This window comes from Boeremia exigua, assembly GCF_020726555.1.
Source record: "Boeremia exigua strain MPI-SDFR-AT-0100 chromosome Unknown C7974scaffold_5, whole genome shotgun sequence".
NCBI classification, from domain to species: domain Eukaryota; kingdom Fungi; phylum Ascomycota; class Dothideomycetes; order Pleosporales; family Didymellaceae; genus Boeremia; species Boeremia exigua.
Window position 1 is genome coordinate 246,366 of NW_025763522.1, and position 15,635 is coordinate 262,000.

General features: G+C 53.7%; 6 protein-coding genes across 6 annotated transcripts; 2 read left to right on the forward strand and 4 right to left on the reverse strand.

Moving 5' to 3' along the window:
* Nucleotides 1-45: 45 nt before the first annotated feature.
* Nucleotides 46-2,473, reverse strand: C7974DRAFT_162692 (hexose transporter-like protein). Its single transcript, XM_046135983.1, has 7 exons — nt 1,745-2,473; nt 1,669-1,693; nt 1,336-1,621; nt 769-1,289; nt 559-678; nt 368-511; nt 46-286 (listed from the first exon to the last, which is right to left on the reverse strand). The coding sequence occupies exons 1-7, from the start codon at nt 2,096-2,098 to the stop codon at nt 180-182; spliced, it is 1,557 nt and encodes a 518-aa protein (XP_045997726.1). The 5' UTR covers nt 2,099-2,473; the 3' UTR covers nt 46-179.
* A 376-nt stretch (nt 2,474-2,849) lies between these two features.
* C7974DRAFT_433150 (uncharacterized protein) lies at nt 2,850-3,590 on the reverse strand (the record flags this gene model as incomplete). Its single annotated transcript, XM_046144900.1, has 1 exon — nt 2,850-3,590. One exon carries the CDS (start codon nt 3,588-3,590, stop codon nt 2,850-2,852), a length of 741 nt encoding a protein of 246 aa, XP_045997727.1.
* Nucleotides 3,591-5,375: 1,785 nt separating this feature from the next.
* C7974DRAFT_309010 (endoplasmic reticulum vesicle protein 25 precursor) lies at nt 5,376-6,096 on the forward strand (the record flags this gene model as incomplete). Its single annotated transcript, XM_046138200.1, has 2 exons — nt 5,376-5,585; nt 5,653-6,096. 2 exons carry the CDS (start codon nt 5,376-5,378, stop codon nt 6,094-6,096), a joined length of 654 nt encoding a protein of 217 aa, XP_045997728.1.
* Nucleotides 6,097-6,415: 319 nt separating this feature from the next.
* C7974DRAFT_411989 (uncharacterized protein) lies at nt 6,416-8,047 on the reverse strand (the record flags this gene model as incomplete). The annotated part of the gene is made up of 1 exon (XM_046143603.1): nt 6,416-8,047. The coding sequence occupies one exon, from the start codon at nt 8,045-8,047 to the stop codon at nt 6,416-6,418; it is 1,632 nt and encodes a 543-aa protein (XP_045997729.1).
* A 1,190-nt stretch (nt 8,048-9,237) lies between these two features.
* On the forward strand, nt 9,238-12,471 carry C7974DRAFT_411990 (uncharacterized protein; the record flags this gene model as incomplete). Its single annotated transcript, XM_046143604.1, has 7 exons — nt 9,238-9,255; nt 9,309-9,518; nt 9,574-9,640; nt 10,858-11,039; nt 11,088-11,408; nt 12,071-12,253; nt 12,355-12,471. 7 exons carry the CDS (start codon nt 9,238-9,240, stop codon nt 12,469-12,471), a joined length of 1,098 nt encoding a protein of 365 aa, XP_045997730.1.
* A 1,501-nt stretch (nt 12,472-13,972) lies between these two features.
* On the reverse strand, nt 13,973-15,595 carry C7974DRAFT_391848 (6-phosphogluconate dehydrogenase). The gene is made up of 4 exons (XM_046141620.1): nt 15,283-15,595; nt 15,202-15,233; nt 14,847-15,122; nt 13,973-14,799 (listed from the first exon to the last, which is right to left on the reverse strand). Exons 1-4 carry the CDS (start codon nt 15,479-15,481, stop codon nt 14,107-14,109), a joined length of 1,200 nt encoding a protein of 399 aa, XP_045997731.1. The 5' UTR covers nt 15,482-15,595; the 3' UTR covers nt 13,973-14,106.
* Between the last annotated feature and the right edge of the window lie 40 nt (nt 15,596-15,635).

Here is a 15,635-nt window from a genome sequence, read left to right on the forward strand (position 1 = left end):
GGGCCACAACATGTTCTTCACACAATGCAAGTATTACAGATCTCCGAATTAGACTAGAAGGATCATACGGTGCATTGGTATCGATGAATCAATTTTGTTGGCTGACCCGCTAAGCTCAGGTTCCAAACATCCACAGCTCCGCGTGTCACATGATCAGCACACCCAGCTACACCAGCTCATCAGACCTTCTTCTCCGGCACCTCATGCAGCTCTATGACCGGGTCATTCACGGCCTTATTCGCCGCTGAAACAATCGCATCGCGCTCATCCTTCTCAGACTCGAACACTGTTCACGTTAGCACTGTACTCGTAACCACTGACACACCGCAGGAATCAAATAGGAATATAAAGATCAGGGGAGACTCACAGAAATGCAGCTCCTCGAGCGTCTTGCCGTATGTCTCAGGGAAGAAGATGTAGATGAACACGATCTCGAATAACAGCCATACGACGTAGACAAGCAGGTATTTCCAGTCGATGTTCTCGAGGCCGATTGGGTTGACGAAGGAGCCTGTGGTGTGAGCGGGATTGGATAGAAGGGAGGGGGGAGTGTCGTACCGAACATCACAGCTGTGCGGCCGAATAGCTGGAACCAGGAGAGTCCCTTGGTGCGCACGTAGTACGGGAAGATTTCGACCATGTAGACGTAGGTCAGGGCATTGTAGCCGATGCAGTATGCTGAGGGAAGTTAGCGAGGTGCTTGTGTTTTGTGCGTTGATAGGCTGGGTCTGAGTGTGGTTGAAGAGGAGAAGTGGAAGGGAAACATACCGGGGCTGTAGAGGAAGATGAATACCAGCACCGCATAACCCGACTCTTTCGATCCCGTGATACGGTTCCGTGCCTGCGCGATCGTCCACGCGGTGTAAACGGCCAGGAGACAAGTGGCACACAGCAAGTACATCTTGCGCCGCGGGTAACGTGGTGTGATACTTGCCATGACCAGAGCGACGAGGAAGCCCCAGCTTTCCTTACCAACGTTGTAGCGGACTTGTTCATAACTGCTCGTGATGCCGATTTTCTCCGCAATTGGCACGAAGTACTGGCTGATGAGATTGTTGCCGGAGAACTGCACGAACAAGCCCAATGCTGCGGCGACGAGCGATCGGTGGCGCATGCCTTTCGTCTGAAACAATTCGCCCCAGCCGCGGGCACGCGATTCATTCTCGATCTTCAGTGCGGCCTGGATCTCTGCAAGTTCGACGTGGGGTAGCTCTGCTGCCGCGTCGCCTTCTGCATGGTATTTGATCAGGATGTTTAGCGCCTCTTCGTGTCTATCCTTGGAGACAAGCCTGCTTTGGTTAGCTTCATCGGGGTCCTCGAGTCGCACAGACATACCAACGTGGAGATTCAGGCACGGCGAATGAGAAGACGATTTGGATAAGGGAGGGAATTGCTTGAAGTATTGAAGGTAGCCGCCAGCTCCAATCGTTATCGATCAGACGTGTTTGCACAACAATACCGGCGCCGAGAATAGCGCCCACGCCGAAAAAGGCGTTGAACATACTGCCCAGGAAGGCACGTTCCTTCGGGTGACCTAGTTCGCCCAGAAGTGCGGCGCCTGCGATGATCGCATACACGATCCCGTGGCCCAGGAAGATGCGTGAAAAGACGAACATGGCCACTGGAGTGAATCAGTCGGATAACAGGCACAGTGATGAAAACACAAACAGTTTTTGGATAGGCCTTGCATGATCTGATGTTCATTAGCAGTTGCTCCGTCAAAGACGACTTATTGTCAACTTACAGCCCCAATACACATGATCACCGAGCCGAATACAATCGACTTCCTGCGCCCGAAGTGATCTGAAACCAAAGAGATAAATGGGATCGAGGTAATGGCCCCAAGGTTGTAGCACGCCACCAGCAAACCCAGCTGTCCGCCTTTCGGATAGTTGAAAAATACCTTCCAGTGCGTCAGGGCTTGCATGCCGTTCATCATGGATGAGTCAAATCCAGACGTCGATTCGATGAACAAGCAGAACGGCACAAGCAAGAGATAGAGACTCCGCAAATTAGGTTTGTTCCACCATCGTACGTGGTCCTGAGCTACGAGATTTTGGATGATGCTCTCATCGATTGGGGCGACTGGCGGCGCCATGGTGGAGTTTTGAGAACAGGCAGGGGAGAGAAAGCTAGGGTGGGGTCCGTGGTGGGCTCAGAGCTACTCTCTAGACTCTATCCCGAGCTTGGTTGATCTGGTCTTATATTCCTGACATGCTCATGCCGGTGACTCGTCGGTCGTTACATCGGCAAAGCAGATGCCGACAAATGCTACGATACCGTCGCCCAGCCTGGGCATTGAGGGGTTGGTGATCATACGGCCAGGGGTTGTTCTGATGGTGTCCCCCAGATGGCCACACTATCAATGGACCTTGGCGTTGAAAGCTTAACTCAATGTCGGGCAGGCCTGCAGCGCAAAAGTCATTGGTTTCCCATCTCGAAAAACGAAAAGATAGAAAGTTGAGGTCATGGCTTCGGTCGCAGTCCTTGTTGTACCACAATGAATGTCGTGGTACAGTGCCCATCTTCCCCGCCGCCCGAAGTTCACAGGGTAAACCAATTTAGCCGCGGACCGCGCCCAATGTGGAAGAGGATCCACGAGTGGACGCTTACCCCAGATCACGAACAGCAGGTGGCCCAATTTAGCTGTTAGCTCTTGCGGGGAAGTTGACAGTCAGCCTTGTTCCTCGACCAGGTTTGCGGGGAGGGTCTATTTATCCGCGATCAGACCACAGATAGTCGGCCGAACCAATACAAATGCAAGATGAAAGACCGAGCGGTCTTTGCAAGCGGTATATGACTGCCAGATTGCTGATATATGTGTCCGGCGGGTTCTCAGTCGGCCTTTGCTACAAGGTGTGCGCTGGCTTTCGGTACGCTTCCCACAGCGCGTCTGGCGTCCTCCGCTGCTCTACCGCGTGTAAGCCTAGCAGAAAGCCGACGATTCGAGCGATAAAAAGAACGATGAACGATACGATGATCTCAGCACCATCAGTTAGCCTGGGCAATACCCCTTGATCATATCCATACGAAAGGTTCCTGAGATCGAAGAAGACCGGCCAATTGTCCAACTCCCAGAAAACTATGAAGAGCTGGAGGTCGATCCAAAACTCTCCTAGAATATCTTTAGCGAGCCGCTCGCGCTTGGAGGACGCCTCACCCGGCGCCGTGATAATGGCATTCAGGTTCCAGAAGAACAACGGCTTCTTGATATCGCTCGGATCCGTCCACTCTTCCACAACTACCTCCTCGGTCCAGTCCTCGGGCGAGTTCCTGTGCTGCTGGACACCTCGCCCGAAAGCTCTTGTAGATTTGCGGTAGTGCTCGAGTCGACCCCAGTTATGGCGAACGAACCGAGGGACCTCAACCACGAGCCCTTCCTGCACTAATTGACCGTTAACCTTGTCGATTTCGCCGCCCGCAAGTGCGCTGATCAGCTTTGTTGTGCCGTTGAGTTTGACGAAGATGGCGCCTTTGACGAGGCGGAGGTACTCGGTGTGGCTAGCATGGAAGTGAAGGCCGGATGTCCACGCTGAATGGCGAGGAAGGGCAATGGTTGTTTTCAGCGGTGACGGATCGTTGGATGGCATGTTAGGAATGTGGTATGCAACTGCGTTGGGACCGGGACGCAGAAGAGGGCTTGTACCAATTGGTAGAGGGTTCAGAGCCCGAGGCTCGGGTTCAATCCTTTTTGTTCGTGCCATAGCGGTAGATGCAGACGAGTCGCGGCCAGAGGAAGAAAGAGAACTATGTATCGCGTGTGCTGAAAGGTCTCACGCGTTAGACTGACGACACAACAGCTCTCACGATTAGTGATGTTGGGCGCCTTGTTTGGCTGAGCAATCCGCGGAAGACGGCCGCGTGCCAGCTGACATCGTCAAACGTACCCGGGTCTTACAGTAGTCCAGGGTCGAGAACAACAGATTTTACTTAGTTCCAAAACGTCAGATAAATAGGTACCCGTCTGCGGTATGTCACGTAGCGCGTTCTGTTCGCGTTCGCGCCTAGCCGTTCGCGCCTAACCGCATTGAGCATGACGTCACAGGTATGCAACGTCCTGGCCATATAAGGGCAAACTATTAAACAACAGCTCAACACTATTCGGCTACCCACGTTGCTGTTGAACCCGGCAAGCACGTTGTTACGTTTTAATCTAGCATGACGCAGAGCAGTCGGTTCTAATGAAGAGCATAATCTGCGCAACTCGCACGAGACACTCTAAGCAACCGACAAGTATTATCCTGAACCCGGAGGTATTCTCGATAATCTTACTCACTAGGTTGTGTACAATTCAGCGGAAGGATTTAGTAGTACTTCTGCAGCTGATTGGCAGCGATAAGCATGGTTTGGATCCTACAAAACTTCCAAATGGCGGTGCCTGCTAACTTCGATCTCAGCTGCCATGACTTAGGCTCTCGATACCCGGGCAGCAGAAACTCTTTCACACGTCCTCGATAAATGCACTGGGCCCACATGAGGGTTTGCAGCACTGATTTGGAGTATCACTAAGCGGGAGTCATGAATGCGGAAGTACACCACGTAGGAGAGCCGATACCAGATCAAAAATGTTTTGCGCAATACGCCTAGGGAAAGTAACGTCTTTGCTTCTGATCTGATGCTGCTCACTGTTTATCAATGATGTAGAATCGAACAACCCCAGCCAGCATTTGAGTCGCTGATATCATGGTCAATGATATGCTGGGAGTGTCTCCAGGTCTTGTCTTATTTGTCTATTTGAGAGCTTGATGTGTTGCACTTCTTGTTCACTAAATGCAAGAGAAAAGCAAGAAATCTGCTATAGCAACAGTCCCGTATCGGAACGTTATATTTCACGAACGTTACTAGGGATAGCAACATGATTTGAGATGATCGGCACATCGGATGGGTTCAAGTCTGTAGTATTATGCTGGGTAATGCAGGCAAGTACATGCCTCTACACGACTTCGGGACTGATGGAGGCACGACGTCGTGATAAGATTATCGATTTGTTGTTGTACGTCAGCACCATTTGCAGGCATCAGCGCTCCTCTTTTTGTGCTGAGTACTGAGTATACCGCGGACGTGGCTAATTGATTGGATCTCAATATTCAATCGAGTGTCAAAAAGCTGTCTATTGATTAGAACAAAACAAACCAGCCACTTGACGGGATGCAGCAGGGATGGATAAGATCCTACAAAAGTGCCAAATGATTGGGACGTGCCTAGAGTATGGAGTGCAGGGCAGGAGAGGGAGTTGCGACCAGGGTCCTAACACCTTACCCGATCAGGAGCTAGCTCAAAACACCTGTCCTCACGACGGGACATGCCGACCCTTCTCGGAGGTCTGTATCAACACCACGTCGTCCACAGACTCTCCGGAGTGCACACCGCCCACCATGGATCGGATAATGCGCCTTCTCACATTGCTGATCGCCGTCATTGCGCCGCTCACAGCCGCCCTGAAATTCGACCTGCACCCCGTGTCGCCGCACGACGCCGCCAAGTACGAGCGATGCGTCCGCAACTTTGTCGCGAAGGAGCAGCTCGTAGTCGTCACAGCTATTTTGGATGGATACAGGGGTGACGGCCAGAAGGTTGACATGCACGTAAGCGCACACATCCCTGCACGAAGCAGGCACACAATTGTTCGCAGCAAGTCCTGATGAACGACAGATCCGTGATGCCATGGGCAACGACTACCACAGGCCGAAGGATGTCGTCGGCGAGAACCGCTACGCCTTCACTTCGCACGCCGACTCCGCCTTTGATGTGTGCTTCGAGAACATCTACTCGGGCGCACAAACCAACACCAACCCCCGCCACGTTGAGCTGGACATTGACATCGGCGCCGACGCCAAGGACTGGAGCGCCATCCAGGCTGACGAGAAGCTGAAGCCCGTCGAGGCCGAGCTGAGGAGGATCGAGGAGGTTGTCGGCGAGATTGTCGTTGAGATGGACTACCTGCGGGCTCGTGAGCAGAAGCTGAGAGACACCAACGAGAGCACCAACGAGCGCGTCAAGTGGTTCGCATTCGGCACAATGGGCATGCTGGTCGGTCTGGGCGCGTGGCAGGTCGTCTACCTGAGGGCGTACTTCAGGAGCAAGCACCTCATCTAGACGCACAGCGCTATGGCGAGAAGACGAAAACGGGGAAGCATGGAAGCTCCGCTGGCATGTGCACAGCGAAGCTGCGAAAGGCTTGATACGACGGGAGAGCATTGTACGAACAGCCTGAGTTTAGCGGTTGGTATTGTGGCGGCCATGAGGTTTGGCTTACAGGCTTGAAGGACGGCGTTGCCGGGGCATATCCAGATGAACTTATTTCAAAAGTCAGATCCTCATTCCAAGCCCAACGTCCATGAAATCACTCAACCCCAGCATGTTAGACCTTGCTGATAGCCTCCAGAACAGCTGACACTTGCGCAGATCCAGACCTTCAATCCTGCTTCCCCAGAACGTGCATTTCAAGCTCTCCAGCGACTGTTGCCAATCTCTCCAACTCATCAACTCCCAGCACGCGAGTCTCGGCGATGTACACATCCACGAACTGCGCGGGGACCAGCTCGAGTTGACTTGCAGTATCCTTGGCCGATTCTTCCACTCTCTTCACTGATATGATGTTGTCGACTGCACCCAAAACGACGACCCTAGCACGGGGAGACAGCGTGTTGGCGCACACAGCAGTACCCAATGCACCCTTTTCACTTTGCACATTTCCTGCTGAGTCAATACACCTTGCGTCCAAGAGAAGGATGTCGACCTCTTGGCTTACCGTGCCGATTGCGCTGCTGGGGTGGGTGGCGATGTGCAGCCGGTCCTGCAACATTGGCGGCAAGTCAGGACTCAACAGCAAAACCCGGTGATTGTCAGCCGATGAGACAACAGAGAGCGTGATCGTAAGATGTGGATCTGAGGCGAGCGCGAGGGTCAGACCAGAGACGACCACAGGAGAGAGCTCGAGCGCGAGCACCCGTAGTCTCGAAGAGTCCTGCACCTCCAATCCACCTACATCCGCCGCAGAACCAGGATCCACGGAGCCAGTGGCAGCAAACACCAAGCGATCTCCCTCTCTTACACCACACCGACCGACCCACCACGCAAACATCGCTGCCACTCCCTCGCCCACCGCCCTCCTCTCCGCTGCGACCTCATCAACCACCTCCCTCACCGCCTGCGCAACATCGACCATTCCTAATTCGGAGCTCTTCACCTCGTTCCACTGCGCCACAATCCGCACCAATCCCTTCAACAACACACTCCGCACCCCGACGTCCCGCGCAACACTAATCAGCAGCGTAGCCGTGTGTACGAGCAGCGCCCAGAACTCAGGCCAGGAGTGTGCAATGCTCGCAGCGAGATCGGACAGACGAGAGAAGTGGACGAGAGCAATGGTGGGCGCGTCTTGGAGTGATGCAGATGCGGAAGAATGGTATGGGGATGTGGGTGTTTGACAGGGAGAGGAGATTGTTGTCGAAGGGGAGGCGCTGAGTGCATCGATGCCGCTCTGCAGCACTTTGTCGAAGGTCTCGAGGTATTGCTGTGGCGGGAGAGGGACGGGCGGTGGGAGTTCTGGCAGGCTTGTGTGTGCGGTGCGTTGCTGGCGGACGACCTCGGTGCTGCGCTCACGACGGTCGGCAGGCGCAGGTGCAGGAGGGCTCGCGCTTCCATGTCTGGTCTCAGTCGTCCTCGTACCTACACTCCGCCTTGCACCAAGCCTCCCAACGCGAGCAAAGAACCGGCGCGAGCGCGACGCCGTTGCCGCCACAGGGAGCTGCGACGCCGCGCTCGCGGGGCGTTGAAGGTGCTCGCGTGGGCGCAGCGAGAGCCGGCGTAGCGAAAGTGTGCGCAAGGAGACTGTCGATGCTGCGAAGGGGTTCATGGCGGACGAGAAGCGGCGGCCGGGGGTACTTGGAGGTGGTGAGGCGCGCGGTTGCTGAGGGTGAGGGGGCGGGCGCAGGTAGGCGTTGGTTGTGGCTGTGGCTGCGGCTGCGGGCGAGATGGGGGTTGAGGGCGAGGTGACGGGAGCAGGGGGGCTGAGGGTAACGCGGGGGAGAGGTGGTGGCGCCATCTTGATGGGCAGGTGTGGGTGTGGGTGTGATGGTGTGGTGGTTGGAGGCAAACGGTTCAGGGCGTTTGACGGGAAGAGGAAGAGGAACCGGGGAAGCGGACAGCAGGGTATTGCCGTATCGAGGTGGTGAAGTGAACGCACGAGACGGTGACGTGTTCGTCATGCCGTTTGACAGGCTGCGAGGGACCTCGAATGGAGATTGTCCATACCGTTTGACTCTTGTTCGTCTTCAGCTCGTTTGCGGAATGATGGCACATCTCAGGCTGCTCATCTCACAGGTACCCCGACTCGCCATCCTGTAGCATCCCTTTCCTTGGACTCGTGCACGGGATACGACTAAGAAGTCCGCTGTTTTATATCACTTTCTCAACAGCGAGACTATATGGAGTGGGCTGTGCCGGCGAACACAATAGTTCAACACTGGCAATACGCAGACTTGCAGTACTTTAGGATGGTTACTCGGATATCTCTGACGTAGATAGCAGGCTTTTGGACTTGATATAACGAGCACTGCGGCTTCTGTCCATCGCAACCGGACTTCTAACACTACCGCGGCGAGACTCGTAGGTAATAGAAGGAGTTACTTTCCGCATTTCTTTCTCTCTACAGGGAAGAGCAGGAGAAAATTTACATCAAATTGTTACGTATATGATATGAATGATTAATATGGCTCTTCGGGCGGGCTCGTTCATTCTGAGGTTCCATGCCTAATATGTGGTTTGTATTATCTGAATCCCACAGGCAAAGGTAAAGAATGTGAATTTCGAGGCACAATTTGGTAACTGTACATATTTCATTACTGAGATCACTGAGGGAGATGTGAATGACTCGGCTTCCGATCAAGAGGAAGATGTTGAAAAATTTCGAGGATGATTGCGACGAAGTGTGAACTTATTTCAACCTTTGACGGACGGACTGGAGTACTTAACATGATGTGTCGTGAAAACATGAACTTGGAGATGGGGGTTGCCTACACATCGGGCTTGGTTACTGATGTGACATACACTTTATGTTGCAAAACATGCACATTCTCCCTTTCACTCCGAAAGAACAAACGGAAGTAGCGACAATGACAGGTTTCAGTACCATATCTTCCATAAACCCATCTCGCTGTCTCGAGCCTTACCTTCTCCCACCTTCCTCAAACTGCCCAACTTCAGCTTCAACTTCAACTTCAACACTCTTCCACAATGCCGTCTCTGTCCGAAGTGCGTCGATCTCCTCCACTCCTCACACTAGAAGATACTAAATCTCTACCCAGCTCCCCACATACCTCCAAGATATCAACCGCGAGATCAAGGAGAAAGAGACCGCCGTCGAAGCCTTGCGCGACCTAGATCGAACAACCTATATGACCTACGTCCTAGCAAGGACCAAGCTCACAGCCAGAAAGCACGATATGCAGGCTGAGGGTGCCAGGACGTGGTTCAACCTGTGGGTCAAGTGCGTGGACGAGTTGCAGGCACTGGCGGTAAGTGGCGTCCACAGTTGCAAAGCTTTGATGGACGCACGCTGATTCTGGATAGCTGCAACTCGCGCGTGAGGAGAGCGAACTGGTGGGTCTCAAGCAGAAGAGAGCGGATCATGTGGCGCGTGATATGGTCGCGTTTGAGATAGAGTTGTTGCGCCGCTGAAAGGTGATGGGGACAGTGACATTGGTGCGTTGTAACACAATGAGGCTGAGAAATTTGTTTACACCCAGGACTAGATTCAACGGCGCGATATGGATATTCGTATGTGTTAGCTACATTGCACACATTGACTATCCTTACACCTGGTTATCGGGCGCGAACATCCTGCCCTCAAGCCGAACTGAACTAGAGCAAACACTGCACCTCACCAAATATACTCATTTGCGGTTGTTTCATTTTCGACCTGAATCCTCTTTTGTACTGTTACATGCGGTTCTGCTTGCTTTTCGTTGCCGCTATTGCGCCTTCTTCTGAAGTGAACATGAAGGTAAGTGTCTCAGTAACGCTACTGGTACCTTCCAAGGCGCAAGGGAGACCCGCAGACTAAAGCAATCTCCTCTGACATGACGAACAAAACAGCACATTCGCTCACATCATTGCAGTGCAGGTGCCTCATGAGTCGGTTGGCAGGTGCCTAATACTGGCGTGTTTATTACTTCCGTGGCATTCATGAGCTCGCCAATCGTCTCGAGTATAGACTTTGATAGCCTCTAAATCTTAGACGACGAATAATGCGATAAATTGCCATAAGAAAGTAATGAGACGGAGGAAGACGGAAGTTTCAAGCACTGAACGACGTACAGTGTGCGTTTACTTGTGGTGCGCTCCTCAACCACCCGTGTCTTTTTTGTTCAGCATGAACTTCGGTAACATCGTCGTCGGTCCATAGAGTCAGCGAGAGTTCAAGGTCTACAAGTGTCTCACAGAGATGGAAGGATTGCAAGTTTAACTCTCCGGATCGTGACTATCTCTCGATCACAATTCTATTGTTCATCTCAGGTTATCTATCTAGAACTATGAATTGATATTGTTCCAATACAGCGCTGGAAATAATGGCCCGACGTTGTTGGTGTTGTTGACGTGTACCTGCTGCAGGTTTTGCATGTGAAGGTGAAAGTGAGTCGTAGTGGAGGGCGCTAGAAGCTTATGAGTAACTTAGCCCGACACTACAGTCTGCTAACAACAAACAAATCCTTTCCACTTTCCTATCTCCTTCAGCTTCCTACGATTTTGCGCGTACAAAACAAATTTACCGAAACCATGGACGAAATTGCAAAGGCTGCAGAAGGCAAGGCATATTCAGCGATCTTGTCGTATCGCACTTCTGATCTTCGATAGCTGTCAAGCTCGCCCGAGAAGTTGCGGTGGACGAAAGCCGCCTCGACCTTCTCGACCAGGCAGTCGAGGAGGAGAAGACGTACCTTACTATGCACCTCAAGCGCTCCAGCCAGCTCAAAGAAGCTATGAAGTACAACAAGATCCACCCGACGGACGTCATCGAAGCCATGGAGAAAGTCGAGGTCAATGAAACTGAAAGCCGGCAGCGACAATGCAGCTAATACACCCAGATGGCAACTCACAGGACGGCTCTACGTCTATCTGCCTTCTCTGTCGAGCGATCCCGCCTAGTGCGTGTTGTCATGAGCAAGAATGCCGCCATTCGCAAGCTCCGAATCGAAGCAGGTTTTTACCAAGAAGAGGACCCCGACATGCCATACGAGCCGAACCATCTGCAGAAGACCTGGGGCAAGATTCATGTCTGCATGGGCAAGAAATGTGTTTTGGAGAAGCATGTCGAGAAGGAGGTAGATCAAGAGGTTGCCTTTGTCTTGAATCCTGGCAGTAAGGCAGAGGTTGATGAAGAGAAGCTCAAATCGTACAGAGCAAGAGTGGACCGGTTACTTTTCACAACATCAAGGCGCGGATGGTGACGCTGGAGCTCGTTACAACACAGGCACGCATTTTGGTTCTCATACCAGGCAGAGGGATTGTGTTGAGGTTCATGGACAGCCATTTGTGCTAGCAAAACCCAACGGTATATTCTAGGAGAGCTGCGTGCAGGCAGTTCAGAGCTTTACCTGCAACGCGATAACAAAATTGAAGCCGATTGTTTCATTCTCTGTTCGCTTTGCATGATGATTGTACAATACTGAAGCATTCTGAACTCGCCAGCCTCTTGACGCTACCTATGTATGTTTGCGCCAGTTCGCAAATTGCCAGATTTCTGTCGACTCGCATTGACACGCGGAATAGATTGGTCGTGTTGAGCTTAGGCACAGGCTGCAGTCATATAGACATCTCTCTCATACATTTAGGTAGCAGAGCCATAATTGTGATGATCAATAGAAATGTGGGTGCCGCAGAGTCACTTTCACTTCTCACATTCATTAGCAAACTCTGATCGCCACAGGGCTAAACAGAAGCTTCCGGATTCTCTACTCATTGTTTCTTCACGACCTTTGCAGTTCCGCCACCTCACTCAACCACACGATGTCGGAATACAAGGCAAGACCGTGCAGGACAATGCAATATCATTACTAACCAAACGCAGAGCACTTTGGGTGACTCTGTTCAGTATCTCGACCATGAGATCGAAGCGATTCGAGAGCATTTAGCCACGCTCAATCGCAAGTACGACCTTCACCTCCGTCGTTACGTAGAGTATTCAGAAAAGCTCTGCGCCGCCAAGAGTCTTCTCGATGGTAATCGGCAGTTCCCGATCGCAGATTCGGAGGTGACGGAAATGTGCTGCAAATTGTTCTTGGAGGCTATACACTCTACAGCGGCGAGTTGCCATGAGTCCGTATCAAGATGGCACATGCTGATATGCTGCAGGAGGACATCAAGACGTACGAGAACAAGCTTGCAGATTGGCGTGTGAAGCGGCTGGACACCCTGAAGTCGATGGCTGCATACGATTATAGGATCGAGGCTTTCAAGGAGAAAAGCTAGGATCTTGCAGAGGAACGCTAGGAGGGCTTGATGACTGTTCGATTTCGTCGCCTCATCCTGACAAAGGAATCTTGGTGCTGCGCAAAGCACACAATGCATACAGTTTTGTGTACTCGTTCCACGGTCGAGATGGCTAGCACGCTGTGAATGAAAAAGAAAAGATACACACCATTTAGCTCACCGTCACACTGTTTATTCACCTATAACCTCTTCTCGAACAGAATCAGCACACGCTCTTAGCTCTTGATCTCGAAGCACACAAGATTATTGATTTGAGCAGCAGAATTCCAGACTCAACCTCGAACACTTTCTCTCCGCCAACCTTACACATCTCCTATCCCACTTCGCAAAGCAGCCTCATATGGAGTCGCAAAACCACAACCGAAACCCCAATCAGCGCTAACTACCGCCCAATACCATCTCAGCACGTCCCCGCTTGCTGTGAGCAAACACGCTACCAAACAATCCAGACCGTGCCGTCCACTGCCCGATCCGGCCCGTTCCCTAACGCCGGTTCTGTAGACACCACGCTACATTCGCTCGCTCCCAGACACCCACACGCACGCCATCCCTTCCCATCTTCCAATCTAGCGTCCGCCCAGATGCCCACGCGCGCTCACCCGCGGCTCATCCAAACCCCGGGACCACGCGCTGGACCAGAAAGACTCTTGATGTTTGACCACAGAACGCAGACGCTGGAGTCATCCAACTAGTCCCGGAGCCGCCAGACCGTCCCTCCAGATACCTGTCTCCTGTGATACGCCGGTTCACCCAAAACAGCCAGCTACGAAGCTGTACGAAGCAGTCCAGCGCCATGACACTATACCAAGTGCAGCACGCGCCCGATGCCCAAGCAGACACTGCGCTATGCCGAACGCATCAAACTGCGCCATACCAGGTGCAGCCCCAACCCAACCCGAATCTAGTCCCAGTCCCAAGCCTCGAGCCATAGCACAAGCCGAACCTGAACCCGAAATTGAGCCCGCACAGCCGCTGACGGCTTCGCTACCGTGTCCCAGTGCGGGACCCTGACGCCGGCGCAGTACTACACCCCTCCCCCTCCACCCCGACCATCGAACGACGTGCGGCTGACCTAATTGCGGCGGACGGGTATGTGGGTGTGTGGGACGACCCTAGACCCTAAACTCTAAACCCTACACGCTAGGCCCTAGGGTGTGAGCTTGGGAAGACGTCGGTCGGTGCGAATGTCGTTCGTGTTCTCCCTCGCGCTCTCGTTTTGCTTTGTTTACGCGTTTGACTCGGCTGGTTGGGTTTGGGGATGTGTGGGTGATGTTCGTGGGCTCGGTTTTGCGGTCCTGGGCGGCGGGGGAGGGGGGTGGAGGGGAGGTGAGGTGAAGTAGGGAGGTGCGTGACCCCCCCCCTCTCTCTCTCCTCCTCCTCCTCCGTTGTCGACTGTAGGGTGAGTATCGGCTGTAAGAGTAGCGTTGCATGATAGGATAGCACAGGACTCACGGCGCAGCACGAAGAAGAACAGTCATTGTGAAAAAAAAAGGTATCGTTCATTTTCCCAATCCATCCACATCCAGCCTTTTTGACCTTCCAGGCGCCATGAAAACGTTAATGAGACAGTATGCTACACTCCAGAACCCCAACACATGCTCTTGGACGCGTCGTCTATTTGTTCTCGGGACGCAGCGACCTGACGGCCTTGCCGGCGCGCCAGATCTCCAGGTCGTCGATCTCCTTGAGCTCGGCGGCGTACTTCTCGCGGTAGTCCTTCTGCAGGTTGTACTCGAGCGAGCGCTTGGTCTCGGTGCCGTCGGCGACGGAGGTGTACAGGTCGTTGAAGACGGGCTTGAGCGCGTCCTTGAAGCGCTTCTGCCAGTCGAGCGCGCCGCGGCGCGCGGTGGTCGAGCACGCGTTGTACATGTAGTCCATGCCGTGGGCGCCGATCAGCGGGTACAGCGACTGCGTGGCCTCCTCGACGGTCTCGTTGAAGGCCTCGGACGGCGAGTGGCCGCGCTCGCGGAGCACTTCGTACTGCGCGAGGAACATGCCGTGGATGCCGCCCATCAGGCAGCCGCGCTCGCCGTACAGGTCGGAGTAGACCTCCTTCTCGAAGGTGGTCTTGTAGAGGTAGCCGGAGCCGACGGCGACGCCGAGCGCGACGGCCTTCTCCTCGGCCTTGCCGGTGACGTCCTGGTAGACGGCGACGGAGGAGTTGATGCCGCGGCCCTCACGGAAGAGAGTGCGGACTGTGCGGCCGGAGCCCTTGGGGGCAACGAGGATGACGTCAATGTCGGTGGGGACCTCGACCTTGGTGAGGTCCTTGAAGACGGGGGAGAAGCCGTGGGAGAAGTAGAGGGTCTGCGGGGTCAGTCTACGTCGATGGAGTGGGAGACGGTAAGGCTTACCTTGCCCTTGAGCTGGGGCTTGATGTGGGGCCAGGTCTCGGACTGGGCGGCGTCGGAGAGCAGGTTCATGACGATGGTGGACTTGCCAATGGCCTCGTCAATGTCGAACAGGTTCTTGCCGGGAACCCAGCCATCCTGCTCAGCATCCTTCCACGAGGCGCCGCCCTTTCGGACACCGACGATGACGTTGAGGCCGTTGTCGCGGAGGTTGAGACCCTGGCCGTGGCCCTGCGAGCCGTAGCCGATGAGAGCGAGGGTGTCGTTCTTGAAGTACTCCTACGTGGGGTCAGCCCGGTCCATTGAGACAGCAATTGATGCTTGGAGCTCGCAATTGATGCATTGGGTGGGTACTTACAAGAAGCTTCTCCTTGGGCCAGTCGGCGCGCTCTATCATTTCCGTCAGCTCTCTCCATCAAATTTGATAATAGTTGCTTACCGTAGACAGTCTCCTTGGTGCCGGCGAAGTCAATCGTCTTGATACCACGGGTCTGCTGGAACTGAGCCGAGACAGCGGCCTTGGGGGCAGCGCGAGACGCCGCGTTGATGGCAGACACAAAGGTGCGCCTCTGGGCAGGGGCAGCAGCCAATTGCCTTGCGGCGTTGCGGAGAGCGCGGGGAGCTTGTCTTGATGCCATTGTGAATGTGTGTGAGGGTATCTTGATGAGAGCAGTACGGGGGAGCGACTCCTCTTTATGCCACCTCTGAACTCTGTGTGGAGTCGATTTTCTGTCCAAGCTCCAGCCGAACTCGGGGCTGGAGCATTTTCGGAGACGCACATGGCTCCCCGAG

Bases quoted from the DNA above. Each gene is read 5' to 3' on its own strand.
- C7974DRAFT_162692 (XM_046135983.1), bottom strand. From the start codon at position 2,098: ATGGCGCCGCCAGTCGCCCCAATCGATGAGAGCATCATCCAAAATCTC. The intron at 1,694-1,744 runs GTAAGTTGACAA...AATGAACATCAG, and splicing joins TGATCATGTGTATTGGGGCT to ATCATGCAAGGCCTATCCAA. The intron at 1,290-1,335 runs GTATGTCTGTGC...TAACCAAAGCAG, and splicing joins GTGCCTGAATCTCCACGTTG to GCTTGTCTCCAAGGATAGAC.
- C7974DRAFT_391848 (XM_046141620.1), bottom strand. From the start codon at position 15,481: ATGGCATCAAGACAAGCTCCCCGCGCTCTCCGCAACGCCGCAAGGCAA. The intron at 15,123-15,201 runs GTAAGTACCCAC...GACCCCACGTAG, and splicing joins GGCCCAAGGAGAAGCTTCTT to GAGTACTTCAAGAACGACAC. The intron at 14,800-14,846 runs GTAAGCCTTACC...CTGACCCCGCAG, and splicing joins AGCCCCAGCTCAAGGGCAAG to ACCCTCTACTTCTCCCACGG.